Here is a 17,329-nt window from a genome sequence, read left to right on the forward strand (position 1 = left end):
TGGTGCAAGCAAGAATCCAAACTAACAGAAAACGTGCTTCATGTACATCCTGTTTTGGTATCAGGCTCGCCACCACCACTGTTTTGGCATCTGAGTTGTCATCCCCACCCAAACCAGCAGGAAAGCCAACAACCAAGAATAAATGTAAAAAAGTAGAGACTCAGAATGCTGAATCTTTTTCCTTCCCAGGAGTGCAAGCTGTTTCAGTCTCGCAACCTTGACCCACTGACAGTGAAAGAGACATAAGACTGGGAAGAAAAGGTCAGGATGCAATCTTTTACATGATGAATTATCAACAGGTACACTGAATTCCTAAAGGTTAGAATATGAGGGGCCAAATATTGTGAACTTGGCCTTCTGAGCTTCCCTTTGACATACATGCCAGCCATATTTATATGTGGCTCTCACATCGTAGTCCAGTCCAGTGCTCTGGACCAGTGACCACACCGGTGCATGCTCCCTGCTGAAGCACGCACACACCCAAAAGCTACTATTTCTTTCTTTTTTTTTTTTTTTTTTAACATTTATTTATTTTTGAGACAGAGAGAGACAGAGCATGAACGGGGGAGGGGCAGAGAGAGAGGGAGACACAGAACCAGAAGCAGGCTCCAGGCTCTGAGCCATCAGCCCAGAGCCCAACGCGGGGCTCGAACTCACGGTCGGTGAGATCGTGACCTGAGCCGAAGTCGGACGCTCAACCGACTGAGCCACCCAGGCGCCCCTAAAAGCTACTATTTCTTACTGAAGCCCCGTAATCAATATGCTTAAGTCACCTGCGTAGGAAAAAGCTCCAAATCACCTGTGCCCTTTCTGCAGCTAGCATTCCACTGGGCTGAAAATGTTAAGTCGCCACATTGTCAGACACTATCACAGCCCCCTTGAGTGTGTGATTCTTTTTTTTTTTTTTAATTTTAATGTTTATTCATTTTTGAGAGAGAGACAGAGAGCAAGCAGGAGAGGGGCAGAGAGAGAGGGACACACAGAGTCCGAAGCAGGCTCCAGGCTCTGAGCTGTCAGCACAGGGCCTGATGTGGGGTTTTTACCCATGAACTGCAAGACCATGACCTGAGCTGAGGTCAGACGCCTAACCAACTGAGCCACCCAGGCGCCCTGAGTGTGATTCTTTACATTTGTAATTGTACAGGTAAATTCTGTGAGTAGTTTCAACAAGTGACTTTTATAAACTCCTTTACTCCATTTATTACCTTGAAAAGAAGTTGGCCTTGGCTATCTCAGACACTTCAAGAATTATTAAATAAAACTGAATATCCACTGTAATTTCTTTTGTTTAAGTTTTTATTTATTTTGAGACACAGAGAGAAAGCATGCATGGGAGGGGCACTGAGAGAGGGAGAAAGAATCCCAAGCACACTCTGAGCTGTCAGTGCAGAGCCTGATGTGGGGCTTGAACTCACGAACTGTGAGATCTTGACCTGAGCTGAAATCAAGTGTGGACGCTTAACCAACTGAGCCACCCAGACACCAACCCCCACCTTTTTTTTTTCTACTGTACTTTTTAGATATTAAACTGTATCAAGAACCCGTATCAAGAAGGCTACTTTTGATGGCCTGTTCAACAGAGCTTCCTATTAAAATTCTTCTTTGAATTCAATAATGAATATGCTCAGAACATAAACATACAACTCACTCTAGAGTCCTATTTTAGGATCTATTACCAACTGGCCAAGGAGGAGGTTTGAGGCTAGTCACTAACCACTGAGAGAAGAAATCCTACAATAGCAGGAAGAGAGATGAGGTCGCTGACATCTATCAGAAATGCAACATTTAACACCCAGGAGTGATACACTCAGCTGGTCTCCTGAGACAAAACTGCTGAGGCCATGTGTCTCACACAATTTTCTCTCAGCTTCAGGTTTAGGGATCAGATTAGCACCAATCCTAGGACACATGTTTACACTGGTGTTTCTCAAATGCCATGTAAACTTGACATTCAACTACAGTGAAAGGGTCACACTTCCAAGCTGAAGAAACATCATCTCAATCAGGCAGTGTTCACTGCATCTTAAAAAAAAAAAAAAAAAAAAAAAAAGGCTATATTGTACTCCTGACACTAATATAATGTTATATGTCAATTATATCTCAATTTTTAGAAGAAAAAGGAAACTAGGGGCACTGGGTGATTCAGTCGGTTAAGAATCCAACTCTGATTTTGGCTCAGGTGGTCATCTCGTGGTTCACGGGACTGAACCCAGTGTCCAGCTCTGTGCTGAGCGTGAAGCCAGCTTGGGATTCTCTTTCTCCCTTGCTCTCTGATCACTCCTTGCCCTGCTGTCCCCGCCCCCCCAAAACAGTAAATTAATAAACATTTTTTAATTTAAAAAAAAAAGGCAACTAGCTCTTTCAAACAAAGATATTTATATACCTAAAGAGCCAAATGGAGGGCACCTGGGTGGCTCAGTCCATTAATCGTCCGACTCTTGATTTCTGCTCAGGTCATGATCTCACCGTTCATGAATTTGAGCCCCACGTCAGGCTCTGTGGTGACAGGGTGGAGTCTGCTCGGGATTTTCTTTCCCTCTCTCTGCCCCTCCCCTGCTCATGCTTTCTCTCTCTCTCTCAAAATAAATAAATGAAACTTAAAAAAAATAAATAAATAAATAAAATAAACAAAAGAGCCAAATGAGTTGCACGAATATTTGTGAGAGTCAGTATCTAAAAGAAGCATGAGGGTGCCTGGGTGGCTTAGTCAAATGAATATCCGAATGTTGATTTTGGCCAGGCCATGACCCTAGGGTCATGGGATTGAGCCCCAAGTCAAGCTTAAGATTCTCTTTCTCTCCCTCTCCTTCTGCCCCTCTCTCCTGCTTGAGCTCTCTGTTTAAAAAAAAAAAATTAAAAATTAAAAAAAAGAAAAAGAAAGGAAGCATGAGCCTGAGGGCATAGACTAGATCAGAGGCAGTGGGCAAAAATTGGGGATTGGGGAATGCCTTTTCTGGGTTCTTACTGGAGAGGGACATGGGCTGCATCTTGGCCAAATTTCTCTGGCTCATAGGGACAGCAGTTCAGACTGCCACAGAGCTTCTAGCCACTCCCAAGTGGACTGGAGCAAATGGGAAATGACAGAAGCCAAGGTGCAGATCTGCACTCACCTCTGCTCCCACCTAGACTCAGAATCTACAAAGTACCCACTGAGACAGAAGCCTTGAACACTGTTAACACTTCACTTAAAAAGCAAGACAAATGACATTTCCAGGAAGCCTATAATTTTGTCAATTTAGACCTAAGTTTTAAAAAGAAAAGGGCAATCCCGACTCAAACCAGACCCTCATCTCTCCTGAAATCACCTCTGTGTCCCCACTGGTGAACATTTCTGTCTCTTGGCAAGTTGCCCAGAGATTTTAAAAAACACTATTTCCAACCCACTTATTTATTTGTTTTAAGAGAGAGTAAAAAAGAAACACCCACTGCCATGGAGATAGCAAGCTAATAAAATGATAGTCTTGTTACTATACAACCAAAATGGAAACAGTCAACAGAGTACCATGTTGGCTAGTGGTTCTCTGACTCAATAATTTTCAGCAACTGTTGTAAAGATGAAAATGCAAATAAGAGGTTATTTATTGAAAAACAGTTCCTGTTCCCAAACATTGGTTTTGAGAGAAATTAATAAGATGTGTGTGTGTGTGTGTGTGTGTGTGTGTATACTGCTTTCAGATTCACGAGATGATAGAGCCAAGCTAATGCTCCTCTCATTCTTGAGAATAACAGTGCCTATACTTCAAAAGCATGAACAATATATCGCCTCACTTATTTCCAAACTAACTCTGTGGATATGTAAGAAGAGTTATTATCCCCTTTTTATAAAAGTAGAAGTTGAGTTCAGAAAAGTTAACTGAGTTGCCCAAAGTCACCTTGTTCCTAAGTGGGAGAGTAAGGTGTAAAATTCCACTAATACAATAGCCACCATCCATATGTGACTATTTAAATTTAAATTAGTTAAAGTTAAAAATTCAGCTCTTGGGGCACCTGAGTGGCAAAGCTGGTTAAGCGTCCGATTCTTGATTTCAGCTCAGGTCATGATCTCATGGTTCATGAGATCGAGCCCTGCGTTGGGCTCTGTGCTCACAGCACAGAGACTGCTTGGGATTCTCTCTCCCCCCCTCCCTCCCTCCCTCCCCCTCTCCCACACACACACACATAGGCATACAACACACACACACACTCTTTCTCTCTCTCCCTCTCTCAAAATAAATAAATAAACATTTTTAAAAAATTTAGCTCTTCACTCAAGCTAGCCACATTTTGAGGGCTCAACATCCCATGTGGATAGTGGCTAGCGTTACATAATATTTCTATCACTGTTGACAGTGCTATTGGACAGGGCTGGTCTAGCGGCTAGTTCTTTTGAATTCTAGTAACTTGGGGAAAAGATCCCATGCCATCACCAAGTTACTAGATGACAGAGTTAAATTACAGCCTCTTTCTCATTACAAGAAACTCTGAGGCTTCAGGAGGTTGGTTTATTCTCTTAGGGTTTACAAAAACAAAAATCAGTTTTATTTTTAAAAAAAAAAATTTTTTTTTTCAACGTTTATTTATTTTTGGGACAGAGAGAGACAGAGCATGAACGGGGGAGGGGCAGAGAGAGAGGGAGACACAGAATCGGAAACAGGCTCCAGGCTCCGAGCCACCCGCCCAGGGCCCGACGCGGGGCTCGAACTCACGGACCGCGAGATCGTGACCTGGCTGAAGTCGGACGCTTAACCGACTGCGCCACCCAGGCGCCCCCAAAAATCAGTTTTAAAAGAGCTTTACCAAAATGGATTTGACCCATTTGTACTAAAGAAAAAGAATCTGGAAACTCAGTTTGTACATTTGGTAAAGAATATTATTAATAACGATTCCCAAGTTACAAATAAAAATATTATTAAGAAGAAATTCAGCTTCCAAGACAAAGGAATCATAGTAATCAATCCTGATACTGCAAGCCATTAAAAAACCTCTTGTTAGAATTTAAAAGAAATTTCTTGGGGTGCCTGGGTGGCTCAGTCAGTTAAGTGTCTGACTCTTGATCTCGGCTCAGGTCATGATCTCAACAGTTTGTGAGTTGGAGCCCCGAGTTGGGCCCTGTGAGGAGAGCGCAAAGCCTGCTTGGAATTCTCTCTCTCCCCCTCTCTCTCTGCTCCTATCCCACTCATGCTCTCGCTCTCTCTCAAAATAAACTTAAAAATAAATTTTAAAAAAATGTCTTCTTGGTGCAGAGATTGCTATAATCAGATGAACAGGAGATTTCCAGCTAACACTGGGGCCCAGTTAAAATGACAGATAAGCTATGAGTGCTACAACGGGGCCACACTGTCTCTATGTGTATGTATCACTTGGCTAACAATGACAGCTGAACCATGACAAAGGGATTAAGCTGCAGAACTAAAGGTTAGGGAGTCAAGATATGGCAAAGTTTATTAAAAGTACAGAGTGGTGGGACCTCATTACATAAAGCCGTTCTTTCCAGTTTCAATGCGAGATACATAGCGCCTGTTTGTATGATCCAGTCAAAACAGACCAATTTGCTCACTTTTTCACTCAGCCACATGTTTGATCACCCTTCAGGGGCTAGGTAGTTTGAAAGGCTTCTGGATTGATACCAAGTGGCTGCCCTCTCTGCACTGCGTTGCCTTCGCACTCTTTGGATTCTCAACCATTCAGTGGTTAAGTGTCACCAATGGCACCGGCTGGCTGCACAGAAATGCCATTTAAAGTGAAAAAATTGGGGCGCCTGGGTGGCTCAGTTGGTTAAACCTCCAACTTCGGCTCAGGTCATGATCTCACAGTTCGTGGGTTCAAGCCCTGCACCAGGCTCTGCCCTGACAGTGTGGAGTCCACTTGGGATTCTCTCTTTCCCCCTCTCTCTAACCCGCCCCCGCTCATGCTCACTCTTTCAAATAAATGAATAAACTTAAAAAATAATAATAATAAAGTGAAAAAACAAGCTCACTCAAGCAATGGAGCAAGGTTCTTAGAGAATCTACAGGACAAAAACTGATTTCTTCACATGCTTGCCAAGGTACCAAGGTTTTTCTAGTACATGCACATGGGAAAATAATGAACTGAGGGTTAATTACAGCATTAGAAACATGCTACTCTATGCTTTTCTCAAGGATTCACAATAGACTAACAAAAGGCTAAGAAGGAAGAAGCAGACAAAGTTCTTCTTTCATATTCAGAAAGATTACAGGAAACTTTTTTCTCATTTGTCTGGGATCAGGAGAATGTTCGTGTTTTCCTTTAAAAGGTTATTCCTCTGCAGCAGCTCTCACTGCCAGAACATTTTTCTTAATTTTCACCTAAACCTTATGACCCTGTACACCTTTGAATGTCAAAGAGAAAGGAAGGCTGTGGGGGAAGTTCTGTCTGAGAACAAAGTGTAGCACACAAGACCCGTCTCTTCTAGGAGTCTTCATTCTGGGTACAGCAGCATTGCTGGGCTTACTCTTTGGACTTGAACATCAGTTTCCTATCTGTGCCATCTCTCCTTTCCCTCAAGATATGTGGCGCTTCAGACATTATTAAAGAAAGCTCAGGGCCTGGATTATGTAATCCTTTGTTATCTGGCACTCTGTATTTGGTAGGGTTTATATAGTGTTAAATGTGAGACACGTATTTACATGATGAGAATGACAGATGCTGGGAAGTGATCCTGTTTAAAACACACATCAGAAACCAACTTCCAAACCCCATAGTTTAGATGCCATGAACGGAGCACATCAAGCAGCAGTGGGATTGGGAGATTCTTCAATTCCCTACACTTTATGAAAGGTCATACTCCAACTTAGAATGATATGCAGAACCTCAACCACCCTGAGTGCAAAGGGAGCCATTGAAGACATGGTGTCCTACAGAGATGCTGTCAGAACTGAAAGCCAGTCCTACGTGGCAACTGTGTAGGAGTATTCTGGGAGATGAGGTGGGTGGGCTTTTCTTCCCGGAGCTATAAATAAGATTGGAATGAGAAGAACTTGATAAAAGATATAAACACAGAAATGATGAGGCAGAATGCAGCCATGACTACACCACTCCTTTCCCCAGTTTGAGGCCCTACCTACTTCCTAAGTTGTACAGCAAACTTACATATAAACATGCTTTACAGAGACTCCTCAGCCTAGCAAGATGGGAAAGAAATAGGCCCTTCCAACCAGATTACTTGTTCAGGTCTCCAAATCTCCAATAATCAACAACAACTTGCTGGTCACTTACAAGTTGTCTCCAGCACTGCTCAGGTTTTCTTTGAAAGATGTGGACTGGAGGGTGAGAAGTGGGGCTGGGCTGGTAGAAGATGGCAGGTAGTGGGGAGGTCAGGGAGGCACAGGGTGTTGGAGGTTACAACAAGAGTAAAGGTAGAGAGCACAGGACTATGGTAAGGAAGAAGATTCACTCAGAGGGTGCACAGTTGGCAAAACAAAAAACAAAAAACGAACAAAAACCCTCAGCTTTGTGAACTCAGGACCTATCTGTGTATCACCAGGTATGTAGGTGAACAGGGAACTTCACACCTGAAACTATTCCCAGGCATCAACATTCTAGAGCTCCCATAATCTAAGAGTTTGCTACCTACTTCCTTCACTAGAAAAGCTGAAAACAGGGGCGCCTGGGTGGCGCAGTCGGTTAAGCGTCCGACTTCAGCCAGGTCACGATCTCACGGTCCGTGAGTTCGAGCCCCGCGTCGGGCTCTGGGCTGATGGCTCAGAGCCTGGAGCCTGTTTCCGATTCTGTGTCTCCCTCTCTCTCTGCCCCTCCCCCGTTCATGCTCTGCCTCTCTCTGTCCCAAAAATAAATAAATGTTGAAAAAAAAAAAAGAAAAAAAAAAAAAAAAAAAGAAAAGCTGAAAACCAAGACTGTGTCCATAGCCAAAGGTGGTTCTTGGTAGGAGGAAGATACTGTATTCTCACAGAGGCAGATCACTTCTAATCCTACAAGAAGCACAATTATTCTCACTTCACAGATACAGAGAACAACACAGAGTATACAATTAGATATTCAAAACATTTTAGAACCTGTGCTCCTGATAGAAGTGTCATTCCAAATTCCATGCCCAGAATTCCAACGAGTTTGCAACAGAGTAGTATCTGCTTCTGTGTGTCTGTCATTCACACACACACATATCACACTTTACAACCGAATGTCTTGATTCATTCATTCAGTGCCAGGCACTAGAGACAGGAATATAAATAAGTTACTTTCTCAAGGAGCTCACAATGCAGTTGGAGGGAAATCTATAAGCAACGGCAGTAAGTGAAGCATCATTTGTCTTAACAACAGAGAATACTACAAGAAATGCTAAACAGGAGGACTGTACCCAATAAATCATATTAAACAGTGACCTACAGTAGCCCCTGGTACCAAGTGAAAGACAGGTGGGAGAATGCAAGGCTTTTAGGCACTGAACATCTTACAGATCCTGAGAAGTAGCATTATGCTCTCAGAACTTGTACTGTAATTAGTCAGCACCCCACAGGATGCTGAATTGCTCTTTATTTTGTGCATCGGTGGATTTTAGCCACCCAAATAAACTGCTAAATGTCTTGAGGGCAGGTAACTAATTTGCCTCAAATTTCTTTAATCTCTCTAAGACTACCCTGGGCACAGAGAAGACATTAAACACAGGATGTCCTTGGCGAAACGGACAAGGAGATGAGACTCTGAGTGACCTGTCCCTCTACAAAGGTTTCTAGAGAGGCAGATCTGGAGTGTTTTGTAAAGCACATCACTGCCCTACCTGATCACATTATTGATCCACTGCACAAGCCATCTGCTCTTGACTCTTTAAGGGGGGGGGGGGGGATGTCCTTCACTGGAAAGCCAGAGAAGATTGCAGCATAATGTGGGTAAATGGTTTGGTAGTTAATTGCAGTAAACCCGAAGCTGAATTTGAGACTTAAGTTCCTGGCTGATGCTTATTAGGACAGAAACAGACCTCAGATTCCTTACAGCTGCTATAAGGTTCTAGCTCTTAGAAATGGACCTGCCATTCAGTACCATGCCCTGAATCAAATCCCATCCTCACTCGCTTAAAAGGCTTCAAGGGCTTCACACTGTACCTAAAATAAAACCCACCTCTTCCGTGCAGTTGATAGGCTCTCATTTTAGCCCCGCCCACCCTGCCAATCTTAACTTGGCCTGTTCTCCCTTCACTCACCAGGCCCCAGCCGCGCTGGCTTCCTTGATGTTTTCAAACGTTTTAAACTGGCTCTTACCTGCACTAGGCTCTTATGCTTGTTCTCCCTTTCCCCTGGCCCTCTGCCTGCTTCTGCATGGCTGACTCCATCTCATCCTTCAGACCTCAGCTCACATATTTCCTCTTCAGGGAGGCCTTTCCTGACCATCTTTATCCAAAGTAACCCCATTTCATTCCTATTATATTCCACACCAGCCAGTTAGCTTACATCGTAACAAACTTGGAAATTACGTAATTTCCATGTTCTGAAATTATCTTATTTGTCTCCTTGTGTACTATCACTATTCTCCTTTTAAACATAAAGCTCCTGAGAGCAGGAGCTGGATTTATCTTGCTCCATCAATGGGCACATACAGGTTCCCAAATATTCTGAGTGAGTAAGTGAATGAGAATTAGGAAAATACAGTGGCAGCAGGTCAATGCTGCATTAAGGTGAAAAACATCAGTTCTCTCTCTATGAAGCTAGAGACTTACGGACTCTGTTATAGGACTTTTTCCTTTTTTTTTTTTTTTTTTTTTTTAACTTCATTAGGGTGTGTCCAAGTAGCAATAACACACAAGAGAAAAGAAAGAAGGGAAAGCTTAAGTTCTCCACTGATGACTTAAAAAGAGATGTCAAAAAGAGCAAAATCTTGCTGGTGCCAGTTTCCACTTTATAATGCTGTTGGTATAAAAAGCAAATTTTCTTACTTCTCACAGATTCCAATGTCGGTTTCATTTCTCCCCAAGTGATGTAGTGAGTTGTGCACCCAGTAAACCCAGCTCTGCAAGAACCCCACAAGCACAATCACACCCATGCCAGCCATAGGGTATCTGAGAATCTCACTCTAAAGAAAACCGCAGTTGATTCAAAATAAAATACCAGGTAGAAAAGGGTTTTCCCTTCCCAAGAACCTAAACACCTAAGGCAAAACACAGGCAAGAGGTAGGTTCTTCCTCACAATACCCCAGCTCAAGATTTGCTCCTCCTAAAAGGGAAGTGTAATAGGGAGTAGAAACCCCTGAAAGTGCAATTCAAAAGCTAAGGATGGTTCAATGGCACCAGTAAACCTAATGCTGTTTGTTTCACTGAACCTGATCAATAAGGGCAGTTAACTATTAGTGACTGAAAGCCCCGGAACTTGGAAAAGCACAAGAAAGAAGGTGACAAATGAAATCTGTCGCCCTCGTTTTGTTAGATCCTTCCCACAGCATACTAGGCATGCGAGCCATGTTGAAAACGCAACTCTATCAAACGCTGAGAGAAAGAGAGAAAGGCACTTACGCGGCATGATCCCTTGGCTCACCAGTTCTTCTCGAGTCCGGCGCTGCTGGAGCTTCAACTGCAGCACTGCAGGGCGGCAAAGAGAGAGGAGACATGGAGGTTCAGCTGGGCATTCCACCACAAAAGACACATTGTCAAATGCACAGAAGGTCTCCCGCACAGAAGGGTGTAGTGTGAAAGAAGGGTCCCTTTAACTGGGACTGTCTATAATTGCAGAAGTGGCCTGATACAGCAGGGTTTCCGTATTCTGCTGTGGGCGGCGAGAGGAAGTTGCGAAGGGTCTTGCAGGGCGATAACAATCCACAAAGTACCAAAGTCTTGCCTCTTGCTCAAAACCTCCTACAACACTGTATCCTCCTCCTAAGACTAAAAAAACACAAGTTCTTAACTCAAAGGAAATATAATGAGGACCAACACCCAGCAGGAAAGGCTTTCTAGATGGTCTACACTGTCTTCCTGGTAGCATGTGTTTACCACCATGAGTGCAGCAAAGACATGGTATTCACACAGATCAGGAAGTATTGGTTATTTGTAAAATCTTTTCTTTTGCATCTAAAAATTACATGTACTTTTAACTGAGCAACGCATTTCTCTCGACTAGAAAACATTTTACCATTAATATAACTCTTTTCTTCCTCTTACTTTCATTTAGAGCTTTTTTTTTCTGTTGAGGTGAAACCACCAAGCTACATGAGTCAAAGCGCACGTGGGCTAGGAGAGGGCTACAAGTATTTCTTCTATTTCTACTCTAATCACCTAATGAAACAACTCCATAGGCATTTTTATGAAGTTAAAAGTCAGTGATCTCTATTTCAAATGCCAACGAAACCTAAAGGGCATTCCCACTGCACACCACACAGAATGACCACGGCACAGCCTGCATTCAAAGGCTAAGTGTGAACATGTTCAGAGGAGGAGGGCTAGGAGGATCCTGAGCCAGGGAAACTCCCCTTACATGAGAAGTCTGCAACTGTAAGGTCTCTACAAGTCACATGTGAGGGAGACCCGCATCTATTAGGAATCACATTACCTTAAGTACCTGCCTTTTCCATTCATAGAGCAGTTTTTAAGAATGCCTCCAAGAATGGCAGAACTCTAACTAGGCTCCTGACTACATCTCAAATTCAGCAGGTCCAAAGTAGAACGTGTCTTTCTCCTAAAAACCTAACCCACTTTCCATCCTCACTTCTCTAAATGGAAGCACTATCTGCAAAGCCCCCCACTCCCTGACTCCTGAACTAGTATTAAAATTTTTGAGCCAACTTCAACTCCTCCACCTCCCTCACACTCCTCCTCTTACCAAGTTACTGGTGCCACAGTTTTGCTATGTTGCACTGAGCACTCCCGGGCTCTCCCACTGTAAGCACCCCAATCAAGGCTGTCTAATGACTCTTCCTCAAGTCTCATGTACTGGCCTGTTTATTCACTTCACCTGGAAATACCTACCCTTTCCATCTGACCTTCCTGACTCCCCAGCATGCAGAATTACTCTAGACCTCCTGGCAACTACCTTTTATCTGTTATAGAAAGTATAGTAATAGTTTACTCTGTGTAATAGTTACCCCTGAATGTAGTTATCTCTCCTACCAGTTTATAAACTCCTGGAGGGCAGAGAAAATATCTTATTACTATATGCCCTCCATAGTACTTAATACACAGTAAGCATTTAATAATGGTTTCTTGAATTCAACTATATCTCAAAATGGTAATACATATAGTCTGAAAGATCTAATCAGGAGGTTATAACTATTATTTTTTTTTATAAATTAACACCTAAAGCCTTGCAAAATAAATGGATAAAACAACAGCCACACTAGTGGCATTTATAGAAAGTGTGCTCTGTGCCAAACATCGTTCCATGTCCTCTAATGTTTTAACTCATTTAATCTAACACCCCACTACGGAGAAACATGGGCATTACTAATCCCATTTTAGAGGTAGAAAAATAAGGCCCAGCGTGAAGTAATGTACCTAAGATTATTCCACTAATAAGAAGTGCAACAGAATTTGAACCCAAGCATTCTGACTCTAGAACTTGGGTTTCTTATTTCTCTGCTTCTCCAGAGTCTTCCAGAAGCTGCGGAAACAAGAGGCATGGAATAGGAGCACCTGGATGGGTTCTCTGGTGAGACAGACAAAGGGACTGAGGAAAATGGATGGTTCAGGCCAAGGTCAAAGGAGTTTGGGTGATACTTCAGTAAAATAAATTTAAATTAATCTAAGAATTTGATTTCAGATAAATTAGAACCAAAGATTAGCAGCAACATTAATTATAAAAATAAAATGCAAATAGTTAATAGCCAGGAGTCATCGAGCATTGCTATGTGTCAGACCCTGTTAAGTGACTGACATGCTTTTCATTTAATTAAAAAAAAAGCCCCATGAGGATGGTACACTTATTATCTCCATTTTACAGATAAGGAAACTAAGGATCAGACCTTCAAAATTTTGCCTTGGGTCACACAGCTCCAAAGTGCTGGCATGAGAATTCAGTACAGGTCTTTGTGATTCTAGAGTATGGGCATTTAATACTATACATCTCTTTAGAGGAAAGAAAGTAAGAGGAAAAAAGGGAAAATATCTGTCAACTTTTATATACAGTGTTTCTAAAGCCCAGTGTAAGATGAGCTATTAGAAAATGATTTTAAAAAATTTTAAGTTTATTTATTTTGAGAGAGAGAGAGAGAGAGAGAGAGAGAGAGCGCACGAGCGAGAGTACAAGCGGGGAAGGGCAGAGAGAAGGAGAGACAGAATCCCAAGCAGGCTCCACATCATTAGCACACAACCCAATGTGGGACTCGATACTCACAAACTGTGAGATCATGACCTGAGCCAAGATCAAGATGTTCAACCAACTGTGCCACACAGGCACCCCAGAAAATGATTAAATACAACAAATTGATTTGATTTGTGAGGATAGAGAAATTTAGAAATTTAAGAAACTTACTTACAATTTAGTAAGTCTGAACACTTCAAAGGAACAATAACTAATGAAAACTCTGGCCATCATCCAAAAATAAGTCTGAAATATCAATCAGCAGCCCTCCTAAATAACCCATCTATATATAGGGCCATAAGGGATATTATGCAAACTTCTTGACTGAAAAACTTGTTGCCTCATGAGAGCAAAAAGTCTATGACTCAAGTTTTCTATGGAGAACACAGTAAAGGCCAATTTACTAGCTCAAAGAGGAAAGTTTATCTAATAAATCTTTCCATCTGTAAAACTAAATGAAATTAAAGTCCACTTATCTGAAAATTCCATCCTGTCCCCTCTCAGCAGTGAACTCTAAACTCCATGCTTATCTGAAATCTGACCAAGTTCCCCATTCAAATAATAGAATTCACCCTGTATCAGTAGTGTCTGGAGTATTGGTACAACCTGACTATAGATAGGTACTGTTTTATACGTTGCACAACCCTCCCCTGCCAATTTGAACAATGTTAATAAGGAGGATTAAAAAAAAAAAAAAAAAAAAAAAGACCTAAGCAATAAACTCCAAACTATAGTTGTCAGTCTCTCCTTGATTTTGTTTTAGAATTGATCTGTTTGGTTGTGTATATATACACATCCTTCTTCTAAAACTTTCAACTACAAAGTAATAGGTTATCTATATGAATTTCCCCTTAGTCTAACTTAATTCCTCTCAATTCTAAGCAGTCTAAATAAAATGCCTATTATGTGTCCAGACTTTAGGGATTATTCATTTTAGAAGAAATCATTTAATAACTCACTTATAGTAAACAGCCTAAGAGCCATATGTGCTAGTACATTTAATGCACACCCGCCATCACCAAGGAGTATCTGACACAAGTTCAAATGATCATATTCATAGGCAGTGCTAGACCAAGTAGATTCAAAAGAGTAGGAATTTGACAAAATCTCTCTATTCATTATACACCAGCATTCAGATTTCTTCTCCACTCCTCAAGTCGATAAAAACTAAACAAAAATACCTATATGTGTACATGCATGAGTCTTTATCCTTTCACTGTTACTGAATTCCACAAATTTTATATATCATGTGTCTCTAAAATTAATCAGGAATTAATCAGAATTAATCAAGTTTTCTACCTGTTTCAAACAAAGGTGATCAATTGCTATTTGTATAATTGGTTTCCTGGGAAATCAAAGCAAAGGAGTAAACATCATATATTTCTGCCCTGTAAGGCCATGGAAGTGGGTTGATGGCATTCAAGGGGTAATATCCGAGAAACGGACACCTCAAACAAATACATGAGTCAGGACTAGAAAGAAACAGCAAAAAGTAAGTGATGCGTCCTCAAGCCCAGCACTGTGGCTTCCACTGGTCAGTGGTCCTGGATTTCACTGGGGAGGGAAATGTGCATCTTGGAAGGTTGTCCTCCCCCTTATTCATATTTACCCATCAGTGATTCCACAAAGGCTTCTGGAGTAGAGGATAAAGTATTTATGAGGGAAGCAGAAAAGAATAGGAAGGGGGTTAGTAGGGAATGACCACAAAAAAACCAAAACCCTCCTTTGGCATCATCCTTTGTTCAGTAAAACCTCTTCAAGGAAGATTCTGACTGCAGGGACATTTCCAAAGCCGGATCTCCTAGTAACTGGTCCACTGTTTTCCCCTCCATAACCTTTAGGTACCAGTCCCAGAATAAATAAGCAAATACAACTTAATTCAACAACAGACATCACCACCTCTAACTTCAAACTGGAGAATCTGTTTCACTGGGATGATCAGAGAAGGAACAGGGTGGGTTTTAGCCTTAGGGGGAGCTTAGCAATACTAATAATTAGAATACTCATCTTTGCAGCAGTGAATTACACCAATTTTATTGGTGTATTTTGTACCTGTTTATCTCCCATGCCTTAAAAAATCATTTAGTGATACCCAAATTGTAAAACCACATCACCTATCACTTAGAACCAAAGCCTATTCTCTGAATATTCACACTTCCATCCTTAGACTATATGATTAAAAACAGGTGAAGGATGTCACAGAAGAGGGTACTCCTCATGTTCTGCTGCCTAGGTCACTTTATAGCATCACCACCAAAATGCAGACTGGAAGTCGGGATAGAGACACAGATGATCTCTGTTCATTTCTCATTCATCCGCCAAACAAATATTTACTAAGTAACTACTATGTGTCAGGCCCCATGTTAAGTGCTGGATACACCTGTGGTCTCTGCTCCTATATAAAGTTTTCAGTCCAGTGGGGAAACACACAGCAAATCACATATCAAAAGTACAAGTTATGATTAAGGTTTTACAAGAAAAGAATGAAGGATATGAGAGAGGTCAGACCCTGGAATTCATAGTTTCTCCTCCATATGCTCTGTAATAACCACCTTTTCGCATATCCTCTTTACTACTATATATATAGTCAATTATTTTTTTTTTTAATTTTTTTTTTCAACGTTTATTTATTTTTGGGACAGGGAGAGACAGAGCATGAACGGGGGAGGGGCAGAGAGAGAGAGAGACACAGAATCGGAAACAGGCTCCAGGCTCTGAGCCATCAGCCCAGAGCCTGACGCGGGGCTCGAACTCACGGAGCGCGAGATCGTGACCTGGCTGAAGTCGGACGCTTAACCGACTGCGCCACCCAGGCGCCCCAATATAGTCAATTATTTAAGATACTAAAACTCCTTAAAACACAGAGAGACCTTGGGGTAAACTGTATTAAATAAATTGGGGCACCTGAGTGGCTCAGCTGGTTGTATCTGACTCGTGATTTCAGTTCAGGTCATGATTTCACAGTCGTGAGATCAAGCCCCACACTGCCAGTGAGAAGCCTGTTTGGGATTCTTTCCCTCCCCACCTCTCTCTGCCCCTGCCCCCCCCCAAATAAATACATAAACTTAAATAAAAAGTTATGGTACGCAGTGTCATTTATTCACTTTGTGTTTATTTGCTTCACACACTAGTTGGTCAGCACACCAATTCATCTCATATCCATGCCTCCTTTAGTTCTTCCCTAGTTTCTTGTCAAAACTTCTCAGGCATTCATTCAAGCGATACGAGGTTCTACTAATATATGCCAGATATTTTGCTTGCTGCTGGAAATACAGCAATGAACAAAGTCACTGCCTTCAGTGGTGTTTACACTTTCATGGGTTACAAGAGTGAAGAGTACTTCCAAAGAAATACTCAAGACACCACATCCTAACTAAGCAGTTAGATTCTTCCCATTATTCAATTCATCCATTCAAGATCTTTTGCCCTCTCAAAGCCACAGTTGGCTACTGGGTATTACAAGTATGAAAAAGACGTGGTTCTCATTCTCATGGAATTCTTACACCTAACGGGAAAGAGAAGCTCAAAATGTCTGGGGAGCCTGGGCGGCTCAGTCAGTTAAGCGTCCAACTTCGGCTCAAGTCACGATCTCATGGTTCACAGGTTTGAGCCCTGCATCGGGCTCTGGCTCTGTGCTGACAGCACAGATTCTGTATTTTCTTCTCTCTCTGCCCCTCCCCTGCTTGTGCTCTGTCTCTCTCTCTCAAAAATAAATAAACATTAAAAAAATTAAAAAGAAAGAAAGAAAGAAAGAAAGAAAGAAAGAAAGAAAGAAAGAAAGAAAAGAAAAGACAAGACAAGACCTGATGTCTGTAATGCAGACTTCTACTTAAAAGGTCATAGAAAAATGCAACTTAGCTAATACACATGCCCCTCTAAGGGTCCCTGACAAATCCAGTCATCTGGTCTTATGGGTGATATACATGTATGCATAAATAATAAAAAGAAATACTGGTTCCTTAAAAATAATAAAAGTCCAGGGCACCTGGGTGGCTCAGTTGGTTAAGCTCCGACTTCAGCTCAGGTTATATCTCACAGTTCATGGGTTCGAGCCCTGCTGACAGTTCAGAGCCTGGAGCCTGCTTCAGATTCTGTG

At 41.9% G+C, this 17,329-nt stretch overlaps 1 protein-coding gene across 8 annotated transcripts in view; it reads right to left on the minus strand.

The window, feature by feature from the left end:
* Nucleotides 1-17,329, minus strand: part of MRTFA (myocardin related transcription factor A) — a 216,482-nt gene that overhangs the window by 33,720 nt on the left and 165,433 nt on the right. For all 8 annotated transcript variants that reach the window (XM_045465933.1, XM_045465930.1, XM_045465929.1 and 5 more), the window contains one exon: nt 10,458-10,523. In XM_045465933.1, coding sequence (XP_045321889.1) covers nt 10,458-10,464 — 7 coding nt within the window. In that variant the 5' untranslated portion in view covers nt 10,465-10,523. The remainder of the gene's footprint in view (nt 1-10,457; nt 10,524-17,329) is intronic.

This window comes from Leopardus geoffroyi, chromosome B4, assembly GCF_018350155.1.
Source record: "Leopardus geoffroyi isolate Oge1 chromosome B4, O.geoffroyi_Oge1_pat1.0, whole genome shotgun sequence".
NCBI lineage: Eukaryota > Metazoa > Chordata > Mammalia > Carnivora > Felidae > Leopardus > Leopardus geoffroyi.